The following is a 27,696-nucleotide window of genomic DNA, read 5'->3' as shown; positions in this document are numbered from 1 at the left end:
ACTATGTTAGTTGTAGGGGACATATGTCATAGGAAAAAAATGATGTCCAACACTCCCATACTATGACATTTAATAATAATGGCATCTTTCCTGACTGAAACGTTGCCATTAAACTATGGGAGCATTCAAGCAGTGTGCACTTATACTACTATTTTTAATTCATGGCACAAGATAAAACGTTTCTTATTTCAATCATTTTTTTGTGGTTTAAAGATTTGTAATGATTAACCTGATCTATAGGCAGGTCTATAAGTCTGTCACAGTTCCATACATCACACAATGGATATAAACCATTGATATAGTTACTAGACTCTAGCTGCACATACAATTCAATCACAAGTTGATTATGAGGTAAATGGAGGAATGAATTGCTGCCGTTTTTCATATTATATAAGATACTGTACAAACATACTCTACTCACACAACGTAAATGAGGAAAATATTAAGGAAAGATATCAAACATACTGTATACTGGCAAAATGATTACATTATCTGTAGATTATATTGTCAAACACAAAAATAAAACCAATATTTCAACTTCTGTAGGTTAAGAAAACTATGAGTGTGTTTACACAGGCAGTCAAATTCAGATCTTTTTTGGGGGTGTCTCGACACTCGACTCACCCCTCATCATGGCTGGCTAGCCTAGGACAGGAGGGTACCAGGGAGGAATGTTCCTAAGTGTTTACTTAGAGATGGGTCCTGGTCTCATCAGTGCTGGGAGAGGGTTGTGACTGACCCTTTTCCTCCTCCCCCATGGTGATGTGTGTGTGAAGGCGTGGTCTCTCTTATGGCCCCAACCTCTGGCACCTCTGCAATAGGTTGACAGCGAACAGGGGCACTACCTGCACACCAACACACACACACAGACAGGAAGACATTGTCACTGACTATGACTACAAGGACCTCTGCTGGTAGCTACTGCAGAATACATACAGTTTACTGCTCAAATGGGAGGGAAAGACCTGGATTGATAGAATTAAAAACTTTTTTCATATTAATACTATATAACAATATAATAACATTGTACAGGCAAAAACATAATTACAAAATCAACATACTGTAAATATGGGCCCACTAAACTAGGCAAATGGTCAGTTGCTGTAGCACAGGAAATCCCTAATCCACAGTGACCCCTGACCCCATTACATTAGCCACCTGTGCAATGATCAGCTTCCTGGTTTTCAGGGGGCTGGCGTCGGGAAACTCCTCCCCAAAGCAGAGGTCAATCTCATAGCGAGGTTTGGGTCCCGCCCCCTTGAGAAAGTCCTGAAGCTCTGTGGGGAGAGGGAACGGGAGGGGTGGAGAGAGAGAAGGGGATGGAAAGACAGAAGGAGAAGGATGGAGAGAGAATAAGAGAGGGATTGACCGGGAGCCAGGTTCGCTGTCTCACCATATCACATCTGTTTGCTACACAGAAGTTGTATTAGTGAAGCCCCTACCCTTCAGAAATATAGATGCATTCAGCAGCTTGCAGGTCCTCTCTCTGTTCAGCTTGTTGGGCCTGTCTGTGTGCTGGGCCAGAGGGCCACTCCAATACACCCTGCCCTGGCAGAACCTCTTGATAAACACCCCATCTGGAGCCACCCACACCAGGACACCCCTCTCCAAGTGGGGCAGCAGGCGGTCCATGGCCTCAGCGATACCGGGGGGCAGGTGGATGACCCCTGGAGGGGGGAAGGGGACCTGTTGGGCTGTGCAGGGGCCATAGATCCTCTCGTTCCCCAGGGGCACCTGACCATGTAGAATGAAACAGCCATCTGGGGTGCTGGTGGTCACATCCACTACTAGCTGGTCCTGGTAGAACAGACACACCCGCACACGGAAGTCTGGACACATGCAAACACAGACACAAGCAATGCAAACACACACATGCTAATTAAAGGTCAAAATTCAGTCCTTTTTATCTCAATATCAAATAATTCATAGGTAATAATTAAGCACCTTACCGTGATCAATTTCAATTGAAATGGTAAAAAATTAACAAAAATTTATTCTTAGGAAAGAGTCATTCTCAAGCAAGACATTTGCCAAAACTATCTGTGAGGTTTGGAATTCTCTTTCTCATTGGTCTATTGACTCATTTATCGCCTGGTGATGTCACCAGACAGGCCAAAACTCCATCCCAACAAAACAGACAGAAATCTCAGGCTCTTTTCAAACATTTACAAACTTCTTACACACATTTTCATCATTTTCACAATTTCACAGTATTATTCCAACCTCAGAGTGTGGAAAAATATACAGTGCCAGTCAAAAGTTGGACACACCTACTCATTATGTATTTTGACTATTTTCTACATTGTAGAATAATAGTGAAGACATCAAAACTATGACATAACACATATGGAATCATGTAGTAACTAAAAAAAAGTGTTAAACAAACTAAAATATATTTTAGATTTGAGATTCTTCAAAGTAGCCACCCTTTGCCTTGATGACAGCTTTGGACACTCTTGGTATTCTCTCAACCAGCTTCATTAATGCATTTCATTTAACAGGTGTGCCATGTTAAAAGTTGATTTGTGGAATTTCTTTCCCTCTTAATGTGATTGAGCCAATCAGTTGTGTTGTGACAAGGTAGGGGTGGTATACAGAAGATAGCCCTATTTGGTAAAAGACCAAGTCCACATTATGGCAAGAACAGCTCAAAAAAGCATAGAGAAACAACAGTCCATCATTACTTTAAGACATGAATGTCACGCCCTGATCTGTTTCACCTGATCTGTTTCACGTCTCCACCCCCCTCCAGGTGTCGCCCATCTTCCCCATTATCCCCTGTTTATTTATACCTGTGTTCTCTGTTTGTCTGTTGCCAGTTCGTCTTGTTTGTCAAGTCAGCCAGCATTTTTCTCAGCTCCAAGTCTCTCTTTTTCTCCCCCTCCTGGTTTTGACCCTTAGCCGTCCTGACTCTGAGCCCACCTGCCTGACCACTCTGCCTGCCCCTGAGCCCGCCTGCCGTCCTGTATCGTTGCCCATACTCTGGATTACCGACCTCTGCCTGACCTGACCCTGAGCCTGCCGTACTGTACCTTTGCCCCACTACTCTGGATAATTGACCGCTGCCTGCCTTGACCTGTCGTGCCCCTGTTGCTGTAATTAACATTGTTACTTCAACATAGTCTGCACTAGGGTCTTACCTGAAACGTTATAATGAAGGTCAGTCACTCCGGAACATTTCAATAACTTTGAAAGTTTCTTCAAGTGCAGTTGCAAAAACCATCAAGCGCTATGATGAAACTGGCTATCCTGAGGACCGCCACAGGAAAGGAAGACCCAGAGTTACCTCAGCCTCAGAAATTCCACCCCAAATAAATGCTTCACGGAGTTAAAGTAACAGACACATTTCAACATCAACTGTTCAGAGGTGACTGTGTGAATCAGGCCTTTGTGGTCGAATTCCTGCAAAGAAACAACGACTGAAGGATAAAAATAAGATGAGACTTGCTTGGGCCAAGAAACACAAGCAATGGACATTAGACCAGTATAAATCTGTCCTTTGGTCTGATGAGTCCAAATTTGAGATTTTTGGATCCAACCACCCTGTCTCTATGAGACACAGAGTAGGTGAACGGATGACCTCTGCATGTGTGGTTCCCACCGTGAAGCATGGAGGAGGAGGTTCGATGGCATTCTGCAGCAATACGCCATCCCATCTGGTTTGCGCTTAGTGGGACAATTGCTTTTAAACAGGACAATGGCCCAACACACCTCCAGGCTGTGTAAGGGCTATTTGACCAAGGAGAGCTGCATCAGATTTTTTATTTTTTTATTTTTCCTTTATTTGACTAGACAAAGTCAGTTAAGAACAAATTTTTACTTTCAATGACGGCCTAGGAACAGTCGATTAATTGCCTTGTTCAGGAGCAGAATGACAGATTTTTACCTTGTCAGCTCAGGGATTTGATCTTGCAACCTTCCGGATACTAGTCTAACGCTCTAACCACTGCCGCCCCGATGACCTGGCCTCCACAATCACTCGACCTCAACCCAATTGAGATGATTTGGGATGAGTTGGACCACAGAGTGAAGGAAAAGCAGCCAACAAGTGCTAAGCACATGTGGAAACTTCTTCAAGACTGTTGGAAAAGCAAGAGTGTGCAAAGCTGTCATCAAGCCTAAGGGTGGCTACTTTGAAGAATCTAAAATATGAAATATTTGTTTAACACTTTCTTTGGTTACTACATGATTCCATGTGTTATTTCATAGTTTTGATGTCTTCACTATTTTTCTATAATGTAGAAAATAGTAAAAATAAAGGAAAACCCTTGAATGAGTACATGTGTTCAAACTTTTGACTGGTACTGTATATAACACAGGAAAATCACATTTTTGATTGGCCTTCAATCAATCAATAAATCAATCAATCAATCAATCAAGCATTAACCCACTCAAATTTGAATAACTCTGCAGTGTATTGTCTCACCAGAGATCTGTGGTGTGGGGCTGAATATGGAGAAGGTAGCAGAGCTGTCCATCTGGGGAGTCCCTGTGTTGGAACAGTAGTGTACATGGTCCAAACCCCCTTGACGGGAAAGAACACAAACACATATCATATCTAATTCAACATTGTTCAGTGATTCAGCTACCAGTCACACATACATGGAGGCTGATACTGACCACTGGGGTTGACTCTTCCATCCCTTTCCTCTGATTCCCTATGGCAGCCAAACTGAGGGAAAACACATATTCACAGCAAATCATCATCAAATCAAATCAAATGTATTTATATAGCCCTTCGTACATCAGCTGATATCTCAAAGTGCTGTACAGAAACCCAGCCTAAAATCCCAAACAGCAAGCAATGCAGGTGTAGAAGCACGGTGGCTAGGAAAAACTCCCTAGAAAGGCCAAAACCTAGGAAGAAACCTAGAGAGGAACCAGGCTATGTGGGGTGGCCAGTCCTCTTCTGGCTGTGCCGGGTGGAGATTATAACAGAACATGGCCAAGATGTTCAAATGTTCATAAATGACCAGCATGGTCCAATAATAATAAGGCAGAACAGTTGAAACTGGAGCAGCAGCACGGTCATAAATCATCTGACTTGTTAAGGAACATTCAGTGCAAGTGTGCAAAATTCATCCCCAACGTAATCTAAAGTTATTGCAATAGGTGTCCTCTAGATGGCAGCAACTACGCACCTGTCATACAGCATTGAAAACCAAACCGTTGTGTTACCTGTGGATGGTGTGTGATGGTGTTCCTCAGGTGAGCACTGGAGCTCCTGGTCTGGATTATCGCCTGACTTTCAGTTTCAGGAGATTCTGAGAGAGAGAGAAGGAGGGTTAGAGAGTAATTACTCACACTGTAAACCCATACGGGGCTCTGAGCTCTCTAGACTCGTGCTTCATGAGAAGACTGAAAATGGAGGCTACTGGTACCTGAGCATCTGCGTGTTGCTGTCTGGATACGGTAGGCCTTGTAGGGCTCGGAGACGTCCAGCTGGCTGCGCTCTGGGACCTCCTGGAAGTCTGTGCTCTTGTTGAGGGCACAGCGGATACGAGTCTTCCAGGAAGTGGGGTCTGCCTTGTCCCTCCCCTCTCGATACTTCCCCTTATACACTGCCCACGCCTGGTAGTTGGAAACACAACACATAAAGGTATGCACGCACGCACACACACACACACACACACACACACACACACACACACACATACACACACACACACACACACACAGATACACACAATATGAATAACCATTTGAGTGCATATGAGTGCCAAATAAGACATAAGGAATAAGTTGGTGGCTTACACTGAGGATTGAGTAAGTTTCATTCCAAAATACTATATATCCATTTTCAGAATTGTTGGTAAATCAGCTTTTATTGTTTAATTTTTTTTCTTCTCACTATGGCAATGACAGACGTATTTGGTTGAGAGGGGTTGGGTGAAATGCGGAGGACTAATTTCAGTTGAATGCATTCAGTTGACCAGGTATCCCCTTTCCCTTTAAAATCACTTGATGGTTTCATTTCAGCATTTGCAAAATCCTATACATCTGCCTCACACACAGAGAAATAAGTAGTACTGCTAGGTTTTACACAGTCATGTTTAACAAATTATACATTGTGACATCAATATTTAAAAAAATGTATTATGAAAATAATTCAATACAGTACTATGAGATCTACATGATGTATAACATTTACATTTGACATTTTAATCATTTAGCAGATGCTCTTATCCAGAGTGACTTATGCAAGTGCATTCATTAATCTTACTGTAAGATAGCTACGGTAGGTGAGACCACCAAAACATCACCGTCAAATAGAAATATACAGAATATGAACATTCCGTTCCAGCAACAAACAAACGAAATCAATAACATTGATCAATCTGCATTGACTTGGACAACATTTTGCCACCTCACAGCACAGGTTTTATTTTGCATGGATCTTCTGGGGGGTCTCTATTTGATGATGTTGTACAAATATTATGTAAAATAAAGGATAGAGTTATGTTTTTGATCCCTCTTTGCACATGTACCTAGACAAACATGCAAAAAAATAACTGTAATCAAGATAAGCAAACTTAGATATGCCACCAAAACAAATGCTGACACTACAAATCCTGACACTACACAAGTGTGTCTGCCAAAATTATGAAAGACAAGCATTGCACTTTTGAATTCCGTAAAGTGAACGTGGAAAAATAATTTTTGTCTATCAACAATGACAAGCCACCAACTATCAATCTAGATGGAAAATTAGTGAGGATAATAGCGGACAATATTGCCACTCCTATTTACCATATCTTCAATTTAAGCCTACTAGAAAGTGCGTGCCGCTAGGCCTGGAGGGAAGCAAAAGTCATTCCGCTACCCAAGAATAGTAAAGCCCCCTTTACTGGCTCAAATAGCCAACCACTCAGCCTGTTACCAACCCTTAGTAAACTTCCTCGTGAAAAATGTGTTTGGCCAGATACAATGCTATTTTACAGTAAACAAAGTCTGATAACAGACTTTCAGCAGGCTTACAGGAAAGGACATTCAACAAGCATAGCACTTACATAAATGACTGATTATTGGCTGAAATAAATGAAATATAAAAAGATTGTGGGGGCTGTTTTGTTAGACTTCAGTGGAGCTTTTGACATAATTGATCATAGTCTCCTGCTAGAAAAACTTAGGTGTTATGGCTTTACACACCCTGCGATATAGTGGGTAAAGAATTACTTGTCTAACAGAACATAAAGGGTATTCTTTAATGGAAACCTCTCCAACATAATTCAGGTAGAATCAGGAATTACCCAGGGTAACTGTTTAGGCCCCTTACTTTTTCAATCTTTACTAATTACATGCCACTGGCTTTGAGTTTAGGAATTGGTGGCAAGGAATATGTTATTCCTAACTATTTCTAAAACTAAAAGCATTGTATTTGGGATAAATCCTTCACTAAACCCTAAACCTCAACTACATCTCGTAATGAATAATGTGGAAATTGTGCAAGTTGAGGTGACTAAACTGCTTGGAGTAACCATGAATTTGTGGCAGCAGATAGCCAAGTGTTTAGAGTGTTGGACTAGTAACCAGAAGGTAACAAGATCAAATCCCTGAGCTGAAAAGGTAAAAAATCTGTTATTCTACCCCTGAACAAGGCAAATAAGCCACTGTTCCTAGGCCTTCATTGAAAATAAGAATTTGTTCTTAACTGACTTGCCTAGTTAAATAAAGGTACAATGTATTGATACAACAATAGCTAAGATGGGCAGAAGTCTGTCCATAATAAATTGCTGCTCTGCCTTCCTAACACCACTATCAACAAGGCAGGCCATAGTTTTGTCGCACCTAGACAGTAGACAATTTAAGCCTACTAGAAAGTAGGCTTAAATTAGGTGCAGTAGTTCAGTAGTGTGGTCTGGTGCCATAAAGAGGGACTTCGAAGTATGGCACTTGGCTCAGAACAGGGCAGCACGGCTGGCCCTTAAAAGTACACGGAGGGCTAACATTAATGATGTGCACGTCAATCTCTCAAGGCTCAAAGTGGAAGAGAGATTGACTTCATCACTACTTGTTTTGTAAGAAGTGTTGACAACCTGAATGTACCGAGCTGTCTGTTTAAAACTACTAGGGAACCCATGCATAACTCACAAGAACCCAGGAAGAGTAGCTGCCGAGGCAGCAGCTAATGGGGATCCCTAATAAATACAAATACAAAAAAGGCTAGAAACAATAAACATTCTAACCTTGAAAAGGGCTGCATCTTCATTCAGATTATAGTCCTGTTTTGCCGCGTGTTTCCATGGGATCCTGAACATAGTTTTGTTCTGGTTCTCCCAGGTGAGTCCTGCGTACTTTCCACTGTCTATCTGCGCTATCAGCCACTCTCTCAGATGCATGTTCGTGCCTGCCTTCTCCATCTTGAAAATACGTTTTAAATGAATACTTAAAAAAAAAATGTTCAAAAGTTATTATTGGCCATGTACAGACCACAAGTAGGCCTACTCACAATCACATGATCCCTCTTTGTACATGTACCTACTGTAGACTAACAGGCAAAAACAAAATGTATTTGTTTCAATAAGGCTATATCAATCTTTTCAACTATTTATTTTAGTTAAATTATAGCTAAATGTGCCCATGAAGGTAATCACCACGCATTGTTGGAGTGGTTTGACGCCTTTCAAGACGAAAATGAAAGTAAGTGGGCTAAAGTTAGAATACTTTCAGTTTCTGACTAGATAGGCTCAGGTAGCTCTCAGAGTGCAGGGAGGTGTGACGTTACAGTGAAAATAAAGCGAGGTGTGAAGTTTTTTAAAAATCAACAAAACAAATGATTTGACTCGGAGATGTCTTGTAGAACATTATGCAGTACGTTCCGTTATTGCACACGGTGATAGCCTATGTCTGAAACAACTGATCTCATAAAATGTTTCAAGTGTTATTAGTCGTATGTACAGGATACACAAGGTTCCTTCTTGACGATGCAACAACCGTGATGAAATCGAACATATAGTAAATGGCCCAGTAGAATAGAATAAATATTTTAGCATAAGTATTACAGGATTGCACAATTGGGGAAGGGGGCTGGGGGCAAGTGTACAAATTGTGCAGTGTAGTAAGAGTCTGGAAGCAGCAGTGGTGATGTGTGCCAGTAGCGGTGTGTGGATAGAATCACTGAGGAAGCCAAACCAGTAAAAAAAAAAGCCATATTACAACCTACGGTACAGTACGATGTGATATTTGTGTTGTTTTCTCTATAACCCATCAATTGTCTTTTTGTTGTCACGGCCTTATCGTATATCACAGCGGCATATGAACGAATGAGTTATAGAGCAAACGACGCAGTTATCACAACATACTGTAGGTTGCAATATGGCTTTTTTTAATACTGGCTTGGAATCCTTGGTGATTTTACCCACGCTCCGCTACTGATCTGAAGTGATGCATTCTTAGTTATTAGTTAGGTACAACGATCAGAGCAGTTTCTTTTCCCCGTGACTGAGTAGCCTCGGCGTTCCCCTTTCCCTCCGTCATGCGGTGGACGGAGCATGCACCACAGTCACCCTCCTTCAGGATGCATAGCTAAATAATATTCTCACAAAAGGTCACAATACACAATACACAATACATACATCATGAGTATGATTGTAGCCCATTCAAAAGACATAGTAAAATGACATGAAAAGAGAGAGGAGGCATCAAAAGACTGCATATCAATGTATTAAATATTTATCCGATATTCACTGGAGTGAACGACCCACAGCTTGGTTGAAAGTAACTGAAAACATTGAAATACATTTTTTTGTGGTTAAAGGCTGTCCTGTGAGAAATTATGCCTCTCTAGCCCTGCCCAGTCTGTGTGGAGAGGTACAGAGATGAGAGGAGTGGAGAGAGTTTGACAGAAGCCCCTCAGATTGGATTGGATTCCCTGAAATGAATGTGCATTATAAACTAGGTGGTTCGAGCAATGAATGCTGATTGTCTGACAGCCGTGGTAAATCACGGCTAAGGGCTGTATCCAGGCACTCCAAGTTGCGTCGTGCATAAGAACAGCCCTTAGCCGTGGTATAATGGCCATATACTTAGTGCCTGAAAAGGTACAAATCTGTTCTTCTACCCCCGAACAAGGCAAATAACCCACTGTTCCTAGGCCTTCATTGAAAATAAGAATTTGTTCTTAACTGACTTGCCTAGTTAAATAAAGGTAAAATGTATTGATACAACAGTAGCTAATCGTGCATTATTGCTGGAATAACCCCCTGATCACCACATCTGTCATGTTGAGAAGTCATGTTGTTTCACCTTCACAGCCGGGAAATACACACTTCCTTTAAAATGTTAAGAGGGGTGGGTGTGTGTGTGTGTGTACGGGTGTCTACACGTGTTTCTCTGTCTGCTATAGGTTTAGTTTCCTGTTCTAAACCACAGTGGTAACAATGAAGATTCATTTAGCCACTGATGCAAAGAAATATACAACCAGACAAAATCACAACAAATTAGCACGCAGAATATACAGTATATTTGATTTGATCTACAGTGAATTCATTCTTGTTGACAAATAGATATGGAGTGCATTCCGACAACATTAAAATGGCCCTTTACTCTTCTGTCCTTGGCTGTCTCTGTATTCACATTCCTTAGACTTAGACTCTATCTCACCTTTGTGTGAATCGTTGTGTTTCTACAGTATATTTAGCATTTTGTTTAAAAAAGAAATAGGAAACCACTTTTAAATGTAAACACACACAGTATAATGGCTTCTGATTGGCTAAGATCTAACTTGCCCACACACTGAAAGCTGATAACACAAATTTCATGTGAAAGTGGAAGTGTGAATTAAGAGGATTGTTATCTGAAGTCTCTCCGCCTCATGCTCCTTTTAATACCAGCAATGAAAAAGAAGACGCAATACTTTCATTCAGACCAACTGGACGAAAAAGAGTCAGTTGGCCTTGTCTGTAATCTGGCTTGCCTACTATTTACTTAAATTGCATACTGTGTACTAATCGTACTACATACTCTTTATAACGTACTCTTAAGTACAGATGAGTGCAGAAAGCAACACATTTTACATACTAGGCTCGTCCATACTGAGAATGCTTAATCTAATGCGCAGTTGCGTTGATTCCCACCATTTTTTCATTTTGGTACAGTGCTTTCCCTGATCATCAACTGTTATCAAACGAGTCTGGAAAGGCGATTCTCTCCCTCAGAAATGTGCAGCAAATTCTATTAGTTGAAAAGTCGAAAAGAGTATGACATCCTGGCATTTAAAGCATACTACATTTTCTAAATGTCACATACTGTAAAATTGTATATTTTTGTATACCCAAAATGCCTTTAGATCGCAAGTAGGGGTATTTGGACAGGCCAATGTCATTGTGAATGTCTGGCCTACCGAAAGTACAAGAACAAGGACCGTTGAGCTCATATCACACACAAACACACACACAGATACACACACACACACACACACACACACACACACACACACACACACGATCTTCACCACAATGGGGCAGGTCTCCCTTTCCCTATGTCCAGCTTAGAGCAGCTCAGAGTAGAGGAGCAAGTGTGTGTGTGTGTATGTGTCTGCGGCATAATTGTGAGTGTGTATATGTATGGGGTCATCAAGTGTCAGACTCTGGGGGGGGGGGGGGGGGGGGGGAGCAAATAAACAGAACTGTTCCTTTTCTTCATCAGTCTGATGAAGTAACAGTGGAGCCTGTAAGGGATATAAAACAATGTGACACCAGGAGGAAGTCAGAGACAGAGGTGGTGATGGATGAGTGGGCCATAGAGATCACTCATTCATTTCTACGGGGGGTTGGTGCTTGGCAGTGCTGCTGGAGGTCAGGTCTTGAGGATGGAGGGTTGATGAGGGCTAAAGCCAGGCAGTGTTTGGGGTCAAGTTTGGGGGCAGGCAGCATGGGGGCAGTGCTGGGGGATGCAGAAGGTGGGTGTAGGGGAGTAAAGCTTCTGGGTGCAGAGGATTGATAGCCATATTATCACTCTATTGACCCCTGACACCTGGGCTCTGGCATACACTGGGGCTGGTTCCATTCCAAGTCAGTAACTTCATTTAAATGGAATTGGTCCCAACGTGTCTCTAGGTTGTTACAGATTGCTATGTGTAAAAGGTTTGACCTAGAGGAGGCTGAAACATTGCCCTGTTCTCCAGACTCTTGGCATGAAAAACGCACACACATACACACAGGCTAAGTTTAGCTGCATTAAGAAGTCTGCGAATGGCGAGGAGCACTAATCCAAGCCAGGCCATGTAATAAACAGGATGCTGGAGAAGACAGAGGGGAGAAAAAAGAGGCAATGGGGAAGGGGAGTGAGGAAAGAGAAGAGAGAGAAGAGAGGAAAGGGACGATGAGTGAGAGGGGATAGGAAAGACGAGAAAGAGGAGAAAGCAAAGAGGGGAAAGAAAAGAGAAGAGATGAAAAATCGAGAGCTGAGGAAATAGAGGGAGGGAGGGAGGGAGGGAGGGAGGGAGGGAGGGAGGGAGGGGTAGGAGAGGGGGGGTAGAAATCAACTATCAGACAGTCAGTGATGCTTCTCCGATTTTATTAAACCAGTTTTGCAGTAAAACAAAGACTGTTGCGTTGGCAGAGAGTACCAGCCTCGGCTCTCAATAAATAGTCCTCTTAAATAAGGAAGAGATAGACATCAGCCTTTACAGCAGAGGATAAAACGACAGACCATCCTAAAACCACCTGGCACACAACAGACTCGTGGTGCTCAAGGTAATGGTACACACGTACACACACACACACACCCTAGACACAATCTCTCTCTCTCTCTTTCATTCCCCAATCTTTCTCTTCCTTTTGTTTTTCTGAAACACTCTCTGTATTATTGCTTTTTATTGTAAAAAAAAACATTAAAGTCAAAGTCTAGTTTATAAAAAGAGCTACAGTATATGAATGTATTTTCATTCTGAAAATAACTTTTATGTCTTTAAGACAATGTTTGGAATAAGGAGAGGAACAGGCTGAGTTATTCCCCATGACAAGGCTGTAGTGATAGGTCCATACTGATGATAGATTCAGCACTGTTACTGTGCAGGAAAAACAAATCTCTGAGCTAGCATGGTGAGAAACAGAGGAGGAAGAGAGAGAAAGAGCGAGAGAGAGAGAGAGAGAGAGAGAGAGAGAGAGAGAGAGAGAGAGAGAGAGACAGGAGAAAAACCCTTAACATGCCCAAGACCAGGAAATAAATACAATTCTCTTTGTTTAAAAAACTATTTACACAGTATGGTCCATGAAGAGTCCATAGAGCATCCACACTTCCTATAGCCTTTCAGTCATAAAAAACATACAAATACGTAATTGATCAAAAATATCTAGAAAAACAGAGTGAAATACAATAAAAAAACATTTAAATGAACAAAAGATTGTTGACTGTGTATTACTATACAATCACTGTTTAAAATGTCTCATACACAGTAGAAAGCACAGGAAGTATGTGTGTGTGTGTGTTCCATGTTGAACTCAATAAGCATGATTGTCTGCCCGGTCCTCATGTAGCTCCCGTCCAGGAGCTCAGCAAGGCACTCTGGGAAATGCAGTCCATTCATGTGTCCATTCAGGTGAATCTGGGGAAGAAAGTCTAGAGTCTCGATGAAAGTGACCTGCGTTGAGGGATATTTAGATGTGTGCGTGAGTGTGTGTGTTTGTGTGTGTTGAGAGGTTGGCTGTAGTCTAATGGCAGCCACAGGCTCTGACCACCATATTGCGGTACTTCTTGAGGATGACATTGGAGCTGTCGTCAAAGTAGAGCACCGAGATGGCATGGAGCTGGGTTGGGGCACAGCAGGGCTTAGGAATGGTGTCTGGGTTTATTAGGTGGACCTGCACAGGGAGGGGGGACAAGGACAGGGAAAAGAAAGGTGGGAGTTGGAGTAAGGGAGACAACATCAAGTGAAAATAACTATGATAGCAAATATGATAGCATGTTAATGCATTTGTCTTTGTGTCGATGCTCTCTAGCACATTGACTGCACAAATGACACAAATTATAATAGAAAGTAACGATTATTCTTAGTTACTCACTAGTGTCTGCACGATGGCATGGTTGGTGGCGTTCATATAGGAGTTGAGAGGGAAGGCACACTCTCCCTCACAGTAGTATGCTGCATAGCCCTCTGGAGCTATGATCCAGTCCTGAGAGAGAGAGAGAGAGAGAGAGAGAGAGAGGGGGGGGGGGGGGGGGGGGTCAAGAGAGAAAAAGAGAGAGAGATGGCAGATAAAGAGAGGCACACCGTTATCCTCCATGTGAATGTGTAATCAGCATGCGATACATTCCACGGTAGTCATGGTAGTAGTAACAACAAGCTTCCTGGTTCTAAACTCTGAACTAACTGTGCATATTTTACTCTGGAGCCAATACGGCAAGAAGTCTGCACATCTCCTTAGCATATCCTACTGTTTACCCAGCTGTTGAAGTGAATATCACGGACAACATTGAGCCCTGTAAATCACTTTGGATTTAGGTCTCTGCTAAGAAAAGACGTTAGGGTGGACAGGGGGGAAAAGAGTAGTGAGAAAGAGATAAAGGCAGGAGAGTGAGAAAAAAAGGAGAGATAGCGAGGGAGGGAGGGAGGATGAAAGAAAAGGAGAGGAAGCGAAGGGGGAGAAAATAGAGGAATGTGTGGGGTGCACTCGGTACCTGCCACCCCAGATCTCTGAAGCTGACGTAGAGCTCGTGTTTCTTACACGCCTGCTTCTGATCAGCACTGCTGTTCTCTGGGGAGGGGGGGGGGGGGGGGGGGGGGGGTAAACATTGTCAATATTATTGCACGGAAACATAGAATCTTACTGTACATGGAATCAGTCTATGTTTTATAGGCCTAAACCTTCACAGTTTAGGGACCTTGACCCTTGTGCCTTCTGTATCCTTCCACGGCATAGAACACATGGGAGAGGGGACAAAGAGCCTGCAAACATCTCTTTCACCAATCCGTTCTCTTTCACCAATCTGTTCTTTCCCCTCTCTTTTCCATTCTCTCCCTCCCTCCCTCCACCCCTCCCTCCCTCTGGTAACCCGTACCCTCATGGGTTCTGTCCCAGTCATTTGTTCGGATTGGGAATGATCATGAACGACTGGTTCTCATCAACTCTTAAAAAAAAAGACCATTCAAACTTCCAAACAGGCCCATTTGGCCCATGTGTGCTAGGCTGGTCCAGCCCCCACCCCCCTCACACACAGTGCAGATGTACTCTGCCACAAACGTGGGTCCTGCCTTCGCTTCATGTCGGGTTCTTGGCCCTGTCTGTCCACTCCGTAAGGCTCGTGTAAATAAACACGCCAGCTATTTGAAGCTCAGGCATTATGGTGTAATGTTTCAGAGCTCTGCATAAACACAGCGCTCTCACACCTCACACCGTAAGGTCCCTATGAACTATGTACACTCTGTTACGGGAGATTCAGAAAAAAAGGCATTCTCAGAGTGGTTTGGAGGGGGAAAATGTGTGTGAGTTGTGCGTGCGTGCGCGCGCGCATGTGTGTATGAGTTGTGTGTGTATGTGTGTGTGTGTGTTTGTGTGTGTGTGTGTGCGTACGTGTGTTCATGTTTGCTGGCCATTGGAGATATGTGGAGAATTCTGGTAAGGAGGCTGTGTTAGACAGCAATAGCTCTGGCCTCCATCTGTCTTCCATTTCACCCGGAGCCAGCCATCACTACCCCAGCATACACCAACATATCACAATGGCATTTCACTGCATTCCCTGAGCTTCGCTTACCCCTCATCCCACAGTCCCTACCTGCAATGTTGGCCACTCGGAGTGCCTCCTGGCCCTTGTTGGCCCCTTTGGAGCGGTTGGGGTTGCGTTGTTTGGTGCCCCCTGTTGCTGATCGGATGCTGCGCAGGTGCACCTCGGTGGCTTTGAAGAAGGCCACCATGAAGGGCTGTTTATTCTGAGGACCACTGCGGCCGACCAGCCCTGCCAACCGCGGGTTCACACTCACACCTGCAGGGAGAGACACAGTGGACAAAGGGTCAGAGACATTGCCTGTGTGTGTGTGTGTGTTTTAAGTTTCAAGTAGTTTTTAATCGTACGTATTACATGTGTGTAAAGGTGTTTCTGTGTGTGTGTGTGTGTGTGTGTGTGTGACTATGTGTGACTATGTGTGACTATGTGTGTGACTATGTGTGTGACTATGTGTGTGTGACTATGTGTGTGTGACTGTGTATCTAAAGTGTGTGTGACTGTGTGTGTGTGACTGTGTGTGTGTGACTATGTGTGTGTGAATGTGTATCTAAAGTGTGTGTGACTATGTGTGTGTGACTATGTGTGTGTGTGTGTGTGTGTGTGACTATGTGTGTGTGACTATGTGTGTGTGTGACTGACTATGTGTGTGTGTGACTGTGTATCTAAAGTGTGTGTGGTCCACTCAGTCTCTAATGAGAACCATTTCTTTAGTCTGTGTAATCCTGAAATTGATGTTTTCCCAAATATGAGGTTTTCCTCCCTAAATTCCTTTCTTTCTTTCTTTCTTTCTTTCTTTCTTTCTTTCTTTCTTTCTTTCTTTCTTTCTTTCTTTCTTTCTTTCTTTCTTTCTTTCTTTCTTTCTTTCTTTCTTTCTTTCTTTCTTTCTTTCTTTCTCTCTCCCTCTCCCTCTCTCTCTCTCGCTCTCTCTCTCTCTCTCTCTCTCTCTCTCTCTCTCTCTTGTTCTCTCGTTCACTCCCAGTTTAGACCTTGGAAACATCAAGAACCAAAGTAGTACCACACATCAAAGAGGAACACTCTCTCCCAATGGATCTGACTGTGTCTAGGCTGTGTGTGTGTGTGTGTGTGTGTGTGTGTGTGTGTGTGTGTGTGTGTGTGTGTGTGTGTGTGTGTGTGTGTGTGTGTGTGTGTGTGTGTGTGTGTGTGTGTGTGTGTGTGTGTGTGTGTGTGTGTGTGTGTGTGATGTTCACTCAGAGGAATGTGCCTGTGATGATGGTGCCGAGGTAAACTCAGGTTGCCAGCAGCCCACGGCAACAGGACATCCCACGCGCCTGCCAGCACACGCCTGCCCATACTCCCTCCCAACACACGCACACACACAAAGACATACACACATACACAAACAGCCCCTAACATATGAGACTATGTCTGTTTTTTTCAACCTAACATCCTGCTATCACCACTGAGATAACAGTCTCCTCAGAAACACTGATGATGCTGCTGTTGTTGTTATTGTTTGACGATGAGAGACATCCTGCCATCCTGATATATCCATGGTAGAAATATATCCACGCTGCATGTTGTTTGTTTTAATCTCTTCTGAATGGGTCATAATGATGATGAGGGTATAGTGAATGATGTTAAATAATGAAGGCCTGTATTCTCTATCAATGTGTTCTGTCTCTGTGCTGTGTGCTGGCAGAGCATGTGACATTGGTATGCACTGAGGTCATACTGTTCATGCGGTCTCGTGTCTTAAATGAATCCAGACAAACAAAGAGGTGTAATGGGTTCACACGCAAAAATATGTTGCATAAAGCTTACTTCATTATTCACTGTTTTGAATGATTTGCACTGCCTCAGGGATAGCGTACACAGACGTTTTGGGAACTCTATCCCCGACGCAGTGAAAATAAGAAATAAAAAAACATTGAATAATGTAGTAAGCTTCATGCAACATCTTTTTGGGGGACCTGATCCTAGATCAGTACTCGGACGCTATATTGATATGGGTCAATGTGCCTATTGGGTTTGAACCCTCATACAGTTGTTGTGATTTAGAGAGCTCCCTCTGGGTGCTGGACCTGCTTCTAAGACACTCTACTCACCGTCAGTGCTCTCCAGAGCCAGCTGCAGGCCCAGGTTGTGTCCAGGGTTCAAGACCCATTGGTTACTGGTCACTGTCAAGTCAAACACCAGCCAGCCGTCCTCAGCCGCCCAGATGACCCTCGAGTCCAACAGAAACAGGTCTGACTCCCTGGAGGAGAAACACACACACGCATGAGTAAAAACACACAGACAATCACACAGACAAATCAAATCAAATCAAATTTTATTTGTCACACATACACATGTGTGACAAATCACACAGACAAACACACAGACAAAGACACACACTCACACACAAGCCTGCATACTTAGAAAGGACGTTTGATTGTGTGAGGTTGAGCGAGTGAAGCATGGAACTGAGGAGAAGAGTGATCAGGGCGATAGAGAAAGAGAGGGAGAAAGAAAGGGAGGGAGGGGTCCAGATGGTGAGGCCCAGGGGAACACTTAATTTCCTTAATTGACAATAATGGCTTTATAAACGACTGCATACTGAACACACTGTCCATCACACACTGGAATTAAGGGGGAGAGCCAGAGAGAGGGAGAGGGAGAGAAAGAAACAGAGAACGAGGGAGAGAGAGAGAGAACGAGGGAGAGAGAGAGAAAGAGAGAGAGGCAGAGAGAGGGAGAGAGAGGCAGAGAAAGAAACCGAGAACAAGGGACAGCGAGAGAGTAAAAGAAAGAGAGAGAGAGAAACAGAGAGAAACAGAGAGAGAGAGAGAGAGAGAGAGAGAGAGAGAGAGAGAGAGAGAGAGAGAGAGAGAGAGAGAGGGAAAGAGAGAGAGAGAGACTCGTACATTTCCTCAGTGAAAACGATGTACTGAGCAAATGCCAAATTGGCTTTTTACCCAATTACAGTACGACAGACCACGTATTCAGCCTGCACACCCTAATTGACAAACAAACAAACCAAAACAAAGGAAAAGTCTTCTCATGCTTTGTAGCTTTCAAAAAAGCTTTCATCTCAAATTGGCATGATGGTCTGTTATACAAATTGATGGAAAGTTGTGTTGGGGGAAAAACATACAACATTATCAAATCCATGAACTCAAACAACAAGTGTGTGGTTAAAATTGGCTAAAAACACACATCTTTCTTTCCACAGGGCTGTGGGGTGAGACAGGGATGCAGCTTAAGCCACACTCTCTTCAACATATATATCAACGAATTGGCGAGAGCAGCTATTCCCAAACTGGGGTACGCAATGCCGTCGGGGGTACACCAAATAAAAATGTGGTACACATTTTAAAACAGTGCATTTCGATTTTCCAACAGGGCTATACATTTGGGTGATGTTTTTCTCGCCTGAGTAGCCTCTTTTCACTGCCAAAAATTGAATGAAACTATCTAGTGTTCAATCGAAATAACAACACAATGTCAAATACAGGTAGCCTAGTCAAATAATTAACATCCAATCACATTAACCATTACTCTCTCGCGGGAATTTCACTAACGAATTTCACTAACGTATGTAGCCAAACGTAGCTACTTCTCATTCCGTTTGCTCGAAAATATAGATATGGTAAAAAAAAGTATGGAGACACATACCAGCTACTACCAGCACCAGTCAACGACACAAGTTGTTCAGCTTCCACGAGCACATCCAAGCATCAGTAATTCTACATTTGTTGTTAGCCCAGCTAGCATGGACACTGACAGTTGTGAATCTGATGCAGTCGAAGAGCTACTGCCCCCTTACTCGGGAAAGCACCGAAAGGGACGTTGGACCATCGATGAAGCGGAAATATGATGAGATCTACATTGATTTGAGGTTCACTTATAATGGGAGTAGTGTCTTTCCTCAGCCACAGTGTGTTATATGTGCAAAAGTACTATCTCACAACTCAATGAAACCTTCACTCTTGCGCAGATATTTAGAAACAAAACATGACCATTTGAAAAATAAGCCGCTGGAGTTTTTGGAGCGAGAATTAAGATAACTTTTGAGTAGTAAAACATGTATAAAAGCAACAAATACCATGAATAAGAACAGGCTAAAATCATCTTATATGGTGCGCTACCGAGTGGCTAGGACAGGCAAGACCCATACCATTGTGGAGGACTTAATTATACCTGCTGCCATGGATATGGCTGCGACAATGCTAGGGGAAAAGGACAAAAAACTATACATACAATGCTGTAAGGATCGACGCTGGAGGCAAGAAGCAGGTACAGAGAGAACATTTATTAAACAACAGAAATTAAGCAGGACAGAAACAGCGTCTGGACAGGGGACGAAATAACACCATCAATGCTGACACAGGGAACAAACGGGGGAGCAGACAATTATAGACGGGCAATCAACAACATGAAGGAGTCCAGGCGTGTCCAATGAGCACTGCTGTGCGTAATGATGGTAACAGGTGTGCGTAATTAAGAGCAGCCTGGCACCCTCGAGCGCCAGAGATGGAGAACGGCCGTTGGCATGACAAATGCCTTCATCAAACAACCCTGTTTCACAGCGCATCATGGCAGGAGATGTTTTGAAACAATTACTGCTGAGCATACAAGCGAGTGATTTCTATGCATTACAGCTGGATGAGTCAACAGACATGGCAGGACTGGCACAGCTCCTGGTATATGTCCATTATGTTTATAGGGGGTCAATTAAGGAAGATATCCTCTTCTGAAAACCATTGGAAACCAGGACAACAGGAGACGGTATTTTTTAACAGCTTTGTGGCACATCAAATGGACTTTGGTGGTCAAGATGTGTTGGTATCTGTACTGATGGCGCAAAAGCCATGACAGGGAGACAGAGATGAGTGGTAACGCGCATGCAAGGAGTTACTCCCGATGCCACTTGGGTACACTGCAGCATCCACTGAGAAGCTTTTGCTGCCAAGGGAATGCCTGACAGCTTGAAAGATGTTTTGGACACTAGAGTGAAAATTGTTAACTTTGTTAACCAGATAGGCACATTTTGTCAGACTTGATACAACATTTTGAACATAAATGCAATGGTTCATTGGATCAGTCTAACACTTTGCACATGAACTGCTGCCATCTAGTGGCCAAAATCTAAATTGCAACTAGAGTCCTAAGATAGATAATGGCCTTTCTCTTACATTTCAAAGATAATGGAACAACAAAAAAATACATATTATTATCTGTATTATCTTTTAACAGATCTAATGTGTTATATTCTCCTACATTAATTTCACATTTCCACAAACTTCAAAGTGTTTCCTTTCAAATGGTATCAAGAATATACATATACTTTTTTCAGTTCCTGAGCTACAGGCAGTTAGATTTCAGGCTAAATTTGAAAAAAAAGGATCCGATCCTTAAGAGGTTTTTGGAGCTCTTCTCTGTCTGCATTAACAAGGACAACACACAGGTCGTTCCATCATTGTATGATATTTTGTGTGCAAATTAACTCTAGTTTACGGACAATGTCAAATGTGATATAGCAAAGCACCTGAGTGAGTTGGGTGCGCAATTATGCAGGTACTTTCCCGAAACTCACGACACAAGCAACTAGATCCGTTATCCCTTTGATGCCCTGCCTCCAGTCCACTTACCAATATCTGAACAAGAGAGCCTCATCAAATTGCAACAAGCGGTTCTGTGAAGATTTAATTTAATCAGAAGCCACTGACAGATTTATGGATAGGGCTGCGCTCATAGTATCCTGCCTTGGCAAATCGCGCTGTTAAGACACGGATACCATTTCCAACCACGTACATATGTGAGAGTAGATTCTCGGCCCTCACTAGCATGAAAACTAAATTCAGGCACAGACTGCGTGTGGAAAATGATTTAAGACTGAGACTCTCTCCAATACAACCCAACATTGCAGAGTTATGTGCATCCTTACAAGCACACCCTTCCCAACCTGTGGTGAGTTATTCATAATTTTTGATGAACAAATAAGGTTTCATATGTAAGATGGTTAAATAAAGAGCAAAATAATAGATTATTATTATATTATTATTTGTGCCCTGGTCCAATAAGTGCTCTCTGTCACTTCCCACGAGCCGGGTTGTGACAAAAACTCACACTCATTCTTATGTTTAATAAATGCATCGTATAGTGTGTGTGTGTGTGTGGCAGGATTACATTGATGCCAAAAAGCAACATTTGAGAGTGCGCTGACCCTGGTGCTAAAGGGGGTATGCAGCTGAATGTTTGAAGTGGAACGGGACTATAAAAAGTTTGGGAACCACAGCACTAGAGCACACAAAAAACTATTCATACCTCGGCCTAAACATCAGCACCACAGGTAACTTCCACAAAGCTGTGAACAAGCTGAGACAAGGCATGAAAGGCCTTATATGCCATCAAAGGAACATAAAATTTGATGTATCAATTAGGATCTGTCTAAAAAATACTTGAATCAGTTATAGAACCCATTGCCCTTTATGGTTGTCTGGGGTCCACTGACCAACCAAGAATTCATAAAATGTGACACACACCAAATTGAGACTCTGCATGCAGAATTCTGCAAAAAATATCCTCTGTGTACAATGTCAAACACCAAATAATGCATGCAGAGCAGAATTAGGCCGATACCCACTAATTATCAAAGTCAGGAAAATAGACATTAAATTCCACAACCACCTAAAAGGAAGCGATTCCTGAAACTTCCATAACAAAGCCATCACCTACAGAGAGATGAATCTGGAGAAGAGTCCCCTAAGCAAGCTGGTCCTGGGGCTCTGTTCACAAACACAAACAGACACCACAGAGCCCCGGGACAGCAACACAATTAGACCAAACCAAATCATGAGAAAACAAAAATATAATTACTTGACATATTGGAAAGAATTAACAAAAAAACTGAGCAAACTAGAATGCTATTTGGCCCTAAACAGAGAGTACACAGTGGCAGAATACCTGACCACTGTGACTGACCCAAACTTAAGGAAAGCTTTGACTATGTACAGACTCAATGAGCATAGCCTTGCTATTGAGAAAGGCCGCCGTAGGCAGACCTGGCTCTCAAGAGAAGACAGGCTATGTGCACACTGCCAACAAAATGAGGTGGAAACTGAGCTGCACTTCCTAACCTCCAGCGAAATGTATGACCATATTAGAGACACATATTTCCCTCAGATTACACAGATCCACAAAGAATTTGAAAACAAACCCAATTTTGATAAACTCCCATATCTATTGGGTGAAATACCACAGTGTGCCATCACAGCAGCAAGATGTGTGACCTGTTGCCACAAGGAAAGGGCAACCTGTGAAGAACAAGCACCATTGTAAATACAACCCATATTTATGTTTATTTATTTTCCATTTTATACTTTCAGTATTTGCACTTCGTCACAACACTGTATATAGACATAATATGACATTTGAAATGTTTTCATTCATTTTGGAACTTCTGTGAGTGTAATGTTTACTGTCATTTTTATTGTTTATTTCACTTTTTTTTTATTATCTACTTCACTTCCTTTGGCAATGTTAACATATGTTTCCCATGCCAATAAATTGAATTGAATTGAGAGAGAGAGAGAGAGAGAGAGAGAGAGGCAGAGCGAGAGGCGGAGAGAGTGAGAGAGAGCAAGAGAGGCATAGAAAGAGATAGAAAGAAACACACACAAGAGAAAATCATTTCAGTGTCCAACTCACTACCACTGTTTTAATGTGGGATGTGGTTCTCTTTTTCTCCTCATTTCCTTTCTGATATTATATCCTTTATTCTTCATGTATCCATTAATTCCTCCCAGACCAGGGTTATTCTACTGACAGAGGGCATAGTGTGTCATAGAGCTCTGGATCAGACAATATAAATGATATTTTCCCAAACCCATAACCTTAACCCCAATCCCCTATCCCTAAACCTAAAACTAAACCTCTCCCCTAACCCTAAACCTAAACTCTAAGCCTAAAATAGTATTTTTCCTTGTGGGGACTGAATTTTCCTTATTTTACTATACTTGTGAGGACTTCTGGTCTCCACCCCCCCCCCCCCACCCCCCCCCCCCCCCCCCCCCCCCCCCCCCCCACCCCACACACACACACACACACACCCTCACCTGTCAATGTTTTCCTCCAGCACCTGGTAGACACTGATGCGGAAGGTTTCATTGTCAAAGCGTTCGTGGATGAAGTCCTTATAGATGCGGAACTCTGCAGTGGTGACCGCTTCCCCCTCAGGAATACGTGATAGGTCGAAACGGAACTCTCGGTGGTGCCGTCGGACGGGTAGGAGCTCTGTATCGTGTTCCACTGGAACACGCAAACACACAAACAGGATGAGACAAACAGAACACCACAAACACAAATGCACACACACTATAATGAGTCTGACAGAAGGTAGAACAGACAGGCAGGCAGGCAGACAGACAGATGGACAGACTGTCTATCACAGTCTTGAGTCCTGACATATTCACCCTTATGCAACCTTGGATGATGTAGTGAGACAGACACATCCATCCATGTTCTCCATGTGGTTCTCTGAATGGATGTCTCCTTCATGTAGCACATGGACTACACTGCTAGAGAGCTACATGTGGTGCTGGTGCTACAGCCTTATGATTGAGAGATTCATGTGGTGCTGGTGATACAGCTTTATGATTGAGAGATGCATGTGGTTCTGGTGCTACAGCCTTATGATTGAGAGATGCATGTGGTGCTGGTGCTACAGCCTTATGATTGAGAGATGCATGTGGTGCTGGTGCTACAGCCTTATGATTGAGAGATTCATGTGGTGCTGGTGCTACAGCCTTATGATTGAGAGATGCATGTGGTGCTGGTGCTACAGCCTTATGATTGAGAGATGCATGTGGTGCTGGTGCTACAGCCCTATGATTGAGAGATGCATGTGGTGCTGGTGCTACAGCCTTATGATTGAGAGATGCATGTGGTGCTGGTGCTACAGCCTTATGATTGAGAGCTACATGTGGTACTGGTGCTACAGCCCTATGATTGAGAGATGCATGTGGTGCTGGTGCTACAGCCCTATGATTGAGAGATGCATGTGGTGCTGGTGCTACAGCCCTATGATTGAGAGATGCATGTGGTTCTGGTGCTACAGCCTTATGATTGAGAGATGCATGTGGTGCTGGTGCTACAGCCCTATGATTGGGAGATGCATGTGGTGCTGGTGCTACAGCCCTATGATTGAGAGATGCATGTGGTTCTGGTGCTACAGCATGTGGTGCTGACAGGTGATGACAGCTTTACAATACCCTTTTCTCTCTCTTCCTCTCCGAACCCCAGAGACACATCTCTCCTCCTCTCCTCCTCTCATCTGGATCTCATGAGGTGGAGTACACACTCACACCACATATGCACACATACAGTTGTGGCCAAATATATTGGCACCCTTGCACTTTTTCTTAAATAATTCCCTATTTCTTCTCAAATAAGTTGAAATGTAAAAATAAAAAAGTTAGGTAACCACATCTTTTTATTGGATTAAAACGTTGCACAACCAAATACATTTTTGTAAACTTAAGTTAACAATGTTCAATTAGAAAATAAAGACAAATGGCATGGACAAATGTATTGGCAGCTAGTACTTGGTTACACCACCTTTGGCCAAGATAACTGCAGACAAACGCTTATTGTAGCTTGCTGCAGCTTTCTACTGACAATTTGGCCCACTTTTCAGAAGCAAACTGCTCTAATTCCTCAATATTTAAAGGATGCCCTCCACCAACTTCTGTTTTCAGAGCTCGCCATAGGTTTTGGGCGTTTCAGATCTGGACTCTTCGCTGGCCACTCAAGAACAGTCCAGCATCTCTTCTTAACCATTCCTTGGTGATTTTGGATGTGTGTTTGGGGTCGTTGTCCTGCTGAGAAGACCCACAACCTTCAATAGAGACCCAGTTTTTAGACACTGGGTTAAACATTGGACTACAAAACACCTGATAATCTGAAGATTTCATGATGCCTTGTGCACATTCAAGGCTCCCAGTACCAGAGGCCGCAAAGCAACCCCGCCGCATTTGTTTGCAGTTATCTATTCATTTTAAATGTTTTTTAAGTTCACCTTTATTTAACCAGGTAGGCTAGTTGAGAACAAGTTCTTATTTACAACTGCGACCTGGCCAAGAAAAAGCAAAGCAGTGCGATAAAAACAACAACACAGAGTTACACATAAACAAACGTACAGTCAATGACACAAAGGAAAAGAAAAATAGAAAAATCTATGTACAGTGTGTGCAAATGTAGAAGAGTAGGGAGGTAGGCAATGAATAGGCCCTAGAGGTGAAAAATAATTACAACTTAGCATAAATACTGGAGTGATAGATGTGCAGATGATGATGTGCAAGTAGAGATACTGGGATGCAAAAGAGCAAGAGGGTATGGGGATAATATGGGGATGAGGTAGTTGGGTGTGCAATTTACAGATTGGATTGGCTGTGTACAGGTACAGTGATCGGTAAGCTGAGAGGTTAGTTAGAGAGGGAGATATAAGACTCCAGCTTCAGAGATTTTTGCAATTTGTTCCAGTGATTGGCAGCAGAGAAATGGAAGGAAAGGCGGCCAAAGAAAGTGTTGGCTTTGGGGATGGCCAGTGAAATATACCTACTGGAGAGCATGACACGGCTGGGTGTTGCTATGGTGACCAGTGAGCTGAGATAAGGTGGGGCTTTACCTTGCAAAGACTTAAACAGTGGGGCAAAAAAGTATTTAGTCAGCCACCAATTGTGCAAGTTCTCCCACTTAAAAAGATGAGAGAGGCCTGTAATGTTCATCATAGGTACACTTCACCTATGACAGACAAAATGAGAAGAAAAAAATCCAGGAAATCACACTGTAGGATTTTTTATGAATTTATTTGCAAATTATGGTGGAAAATAAGTATTTGGTCACCTACAAACAAGCAAGATTTCTGGCTCTCACAGACATGTAACTTCTTCTTTAAGAGGCCCCTCTGTCCTCCACTTGTTACCTGTATTAATGGCACCTGCTTGAACTTGTTATCAATATAAAAGACACCTGTCCACAACCTCAAACAGTCACACTCCAAACTCCACTATGGCCAAGACCAAAGAGCTGTCAAAGGACACCAGAAACAAAATTGTAGACCTGCACCAGGCTGGGAAGACTGAATCTGCAATAGGTAAGCAGCTTGGTTTGAAGAAATCAACTGTGGGAGCAATTATTAGGAAATGGAAGACATACAAGACCACTGATATTCTCCCTCGATCTGGGGCTCCACGCAAGATCTCACCCCGTGGGGTCAAAATGATCACAAGAACGGTGAGCAAAAATCCCAAAACCAAACGGGGGAACCTAGTGAATAACCTGCAGAGAGCTGGGACCAAAGTAACAAAGCCTACCATCAGTAACAGACTACGCCGCCAGGGACTCAAATCCTGCAGTGCCAGACGTGTCCCCTGCTTAAGCCAGTACATGTCCAGGCCCATCTGAAGTTTGCTAGAGAGCATTTGGATGATCCAGAAGAAGATTGGGAGAATGCCATATGGTCAGATGAAACCAAAATATAACTTTTTGGTAAAAACTCAACTCGTCGTGTTTGGAGAACAAAGAATGCTGAGTTGCATCCAAAGAACACCATACCTACTGTGAAGCATGGGGGTGGAAACATCATGCTTTGGGGCTGTTTTTCTGCAAAGGGACAAGGACAACTGATCCGTGTAAAGGAAAGAATGAATGGGGCCATGTATCGTGATATTTTGAGTGATAACCTCCTTCCATCAGCAAGGGCATTGAAGATGAAATGTGGCTGGGTCTTTCAGCATGACAATGATCCCAAACACACCGCCCGGGCAACGAAGGAATGGCTTTGTAAGAAGCATTTCAAGGTCCTGGAGTGGCTAGCCAGTCTCCAGATCTCAACCCCATAGACAATCTTTGGAGGGAAAGTCCGTGTTGCCCAGCAACAGCCCCAAAACATTACTGCTCTAGAGGAGATCTGCATTGAAGAATGGGCCAAAATACCAGCAACAGTGTGTCAAAACCTTGTGAAGACTTACAGAAAACGTTTGACCTCTGTCATTGCCAACAAAGGGTACATAACAAAGTATTGAGATTAAC

At 43.0% G+C, this 27,696-nt stretch overlaps 2 protein-coding genes across 4 annotated transcripts in view; both read right to left on the bottom strand.

Moving 5' to 3' along the window:
• Positions 1–74: 74 nt before the first annotated feature.
• LOC110532004 (interferon regulatory factor 4) lies at positions 75–8,853 on the bottom strand. 3 transcript variants are annotated; one of them, XM_021615575.2, is made up of 9 exons: positions 8,450–8,853; positions 8,187–8,360; positions 5,382–5,571; positions 5,179–5,264; positions 4,621–4,672; positions 4,427–4,525; positions 1,443–1,829; positions 1,159–1,277; positions 75–845 (listed from the first exon to the last, which is right to left on the bottom strand). In XM_021615575.2, the coding sequence occupies exons 2-9, from the start codon at positions 8,358–8,360 to the stop codon at positions 789–791; spliced, it is 1,164 nt and encodes a 387-aa protein (XP_021471250.1). In that variant the 5' UTR covers positions 8,450–8,853; the 3' UTR covers positions 75–788. The 3 variants fall into 3 exon arrangements, with proteins under 3 accessions (XP_021471250.1, XP_021471249.1, XP_021471251.1); XM_021615574.2 differs by having other exon boundaries at positions 8,187–8,853; XM_021615576.2 differs by having other exon boundaries at positions 4,427–4,489; positions 8,187–8,853.
• A 3,958-nt stretch (positions 8,854–12,811) lies between these two features.
• Positions 12,812–27,696, bottom strand: part of LOC110517304 (bone morphogenetic protein 7) — a 50,766-nt gene continuing 35,881 nt past the window's right edge. The window contains exons 2-7 of the mRNA XM_036987918.1: positions 23,721–23,913; positions 17,730–17,878; positions 15,715–15,921; positions 14,620–14,696; positions 14,004–14,114; positions 12,812–13,802 (exon numbers count right to left, since the gene is read on the bottom strand). Of these exons, the coding sequence (XP_036843813.1) occupies positions 13,653–13,802; positions 14,004–14,114; positions 14,620–14,696; positions 15,715–15,921; positions 17,730–17,878; positions 23,721–23,913 (887 nt within the window). The 3' untranslated portion in view covers positions 12,812–13,652. The remainder of the gene's footprint in view (positions 13,803–14,003; positions 14,115–14,619; positions 14,697–15,714; positions 15,922–17,729; positions 17,879–23,720; positions 23,914–27,696) is intronic.

The sequence above is a fragment of the Oncorhynchus mykiss genome, chromosome 9, assembly GCF_013265735.2.
Source record: "Oncorhynchus mykiss isolate Arlee chromosome 9, USDA_OmykA_1.1, whole genome shotgun sequence".
In the NCBI taxonomy this organism is placed as follows: Eukaryota; Metazoa; Chordata; class Actinopteri; order Salmoniformes; family Salmonidae; genus Oncorhynchus; species Oncorhynchus mykiss.
This window is presented reverse-complemented; position numbering and strand designations above follow the sequence as displayed.

Coding starts and splice junctions, on each gene's coding strand:
- LOC110532004 (XM_021615574.2), bottom strand. CDS start 8,360: ATGGAGAAGGCAGGCACGAACATGCATCTGAGAGAGTGGCTGATAGCG. Junction 5,265..5,381: donor AGCAACACGCAGATGCTCAG/GTACCAGTAGCC, acceptor TCTCTCTCTCAG/AATCTCCTGAAACTGAAAGT. Junction 846..1,158: donor GGAAGCTGATCATTGCACAG/GTGGCTAATGTA, acceptor GTTGGTGTGCAG/GTAGTGCCCCTGTTCGCTGT.